The sequence below is a fragment of the Telmatherina bonti genome (assembly GCF_933228915.1).
Source record: "Telmatherina bonti genome assembly, chromosome: 15".
NCBI classification, from domain to species: Eukaryota; Metazoa; Chordata; class Actinopteri; order Atheriniformes; family Telmatherinidae; genus Telmatherina; species Telmatherina bonti.
In genome coordinates, this window is record NC_136613.1 from 21,731,321 (window position 1) to 21,732,147 (window position 827).

At 44.5% G+C, this 827-nt stretch overlaps 1 protein-coding gene across 1 annotated transcript; it reads left to right on the top strand.

Moving 5' to 3' along the window:
* On the top strand, window positions 1-309 carry rprma (reprimo, TP53 dependent G2 arrest mediator candidate a; the record flags this gene model as incomplete). Its single annotated transcript, XM_079254027.1, has 1 exon — window positions 1-309. The coding sequence occupies one exon, from the start codon at window positions 1-3 to the stop codon at window positions 307-309; it is 309 nt and encodes a 102-aa protein (XP_079110153.1).
* Between the last annotated feature and the right edge of the window lie 518 nt (window positions 310-827).

An 827-nucleotide genomic window follows, 5' to 3' on the forward strand; every position in this document is an offset into this window, starting at 1 on the left:
ATGAATAACACCGGCATGAACCAGACAGAGAGCGGACTGCTGAACAAAACCGAGGAGTTTTTCTGCTGCAACTTTTCCTCCGTGGTGACCGACAACGGCTTTGTGGCCGCCTCTCCGGATGAGAGGAGCCTCTTCATCATGAGGGTGGTCCAGATAGCCGTCATGTGCGTGTTGTCCCTCACGGTCGTGTTTGGCATCTTTTTCCTGGGCTGCAACCTTCTCATAAAATCGGAGGGGATGATCAACTTTCTGGTAACGGACAGAAGACCGTCTAAAGAAGCGGAGACAGTGATTGTTGGAGCCTACTGATAAATGAGGACATTTGCTTTATTGCTGATGGAATCAGGTGGAGACAGTGGGGCGGGAAACAGTGCGGTGATCAACAGCCAAAACGAGGCCATGTTTTCATGTGTGTACTGTTTATTAAAGAGAAAAAGACAACTCAAAGCCAGACCCTCCTGATGACCGAGGCTTAAAGGTGTTCACCTTATTTCTTGTGGCCTTTTTTTATGCCAACAAAGACTCGTTCGTCTCAAAGAGGTACAGTGTCCTGAAAGCCTCTTTTTTTAAAAGTATTCTGTATTGCACAGTTGTAATTGAAGTAGTTGCACCGTTTTTCAAGCAGCATCCTTTGTCAAGTCAGTGACAAAGTCATTGTAAATGCTGCTAAAACAAATGCCTCCTTCACTGCAAAGGCAATGGAGGCGTGCATGTTTAACATTTTGTTATATGTTGGATATTTTGCTACAACAGGCAAAATATTCTTATTCGGTGGATTTTTCTAGTGATCACTGTATGGGAAATTAGAAAAGCCCAGCATGGAGTTT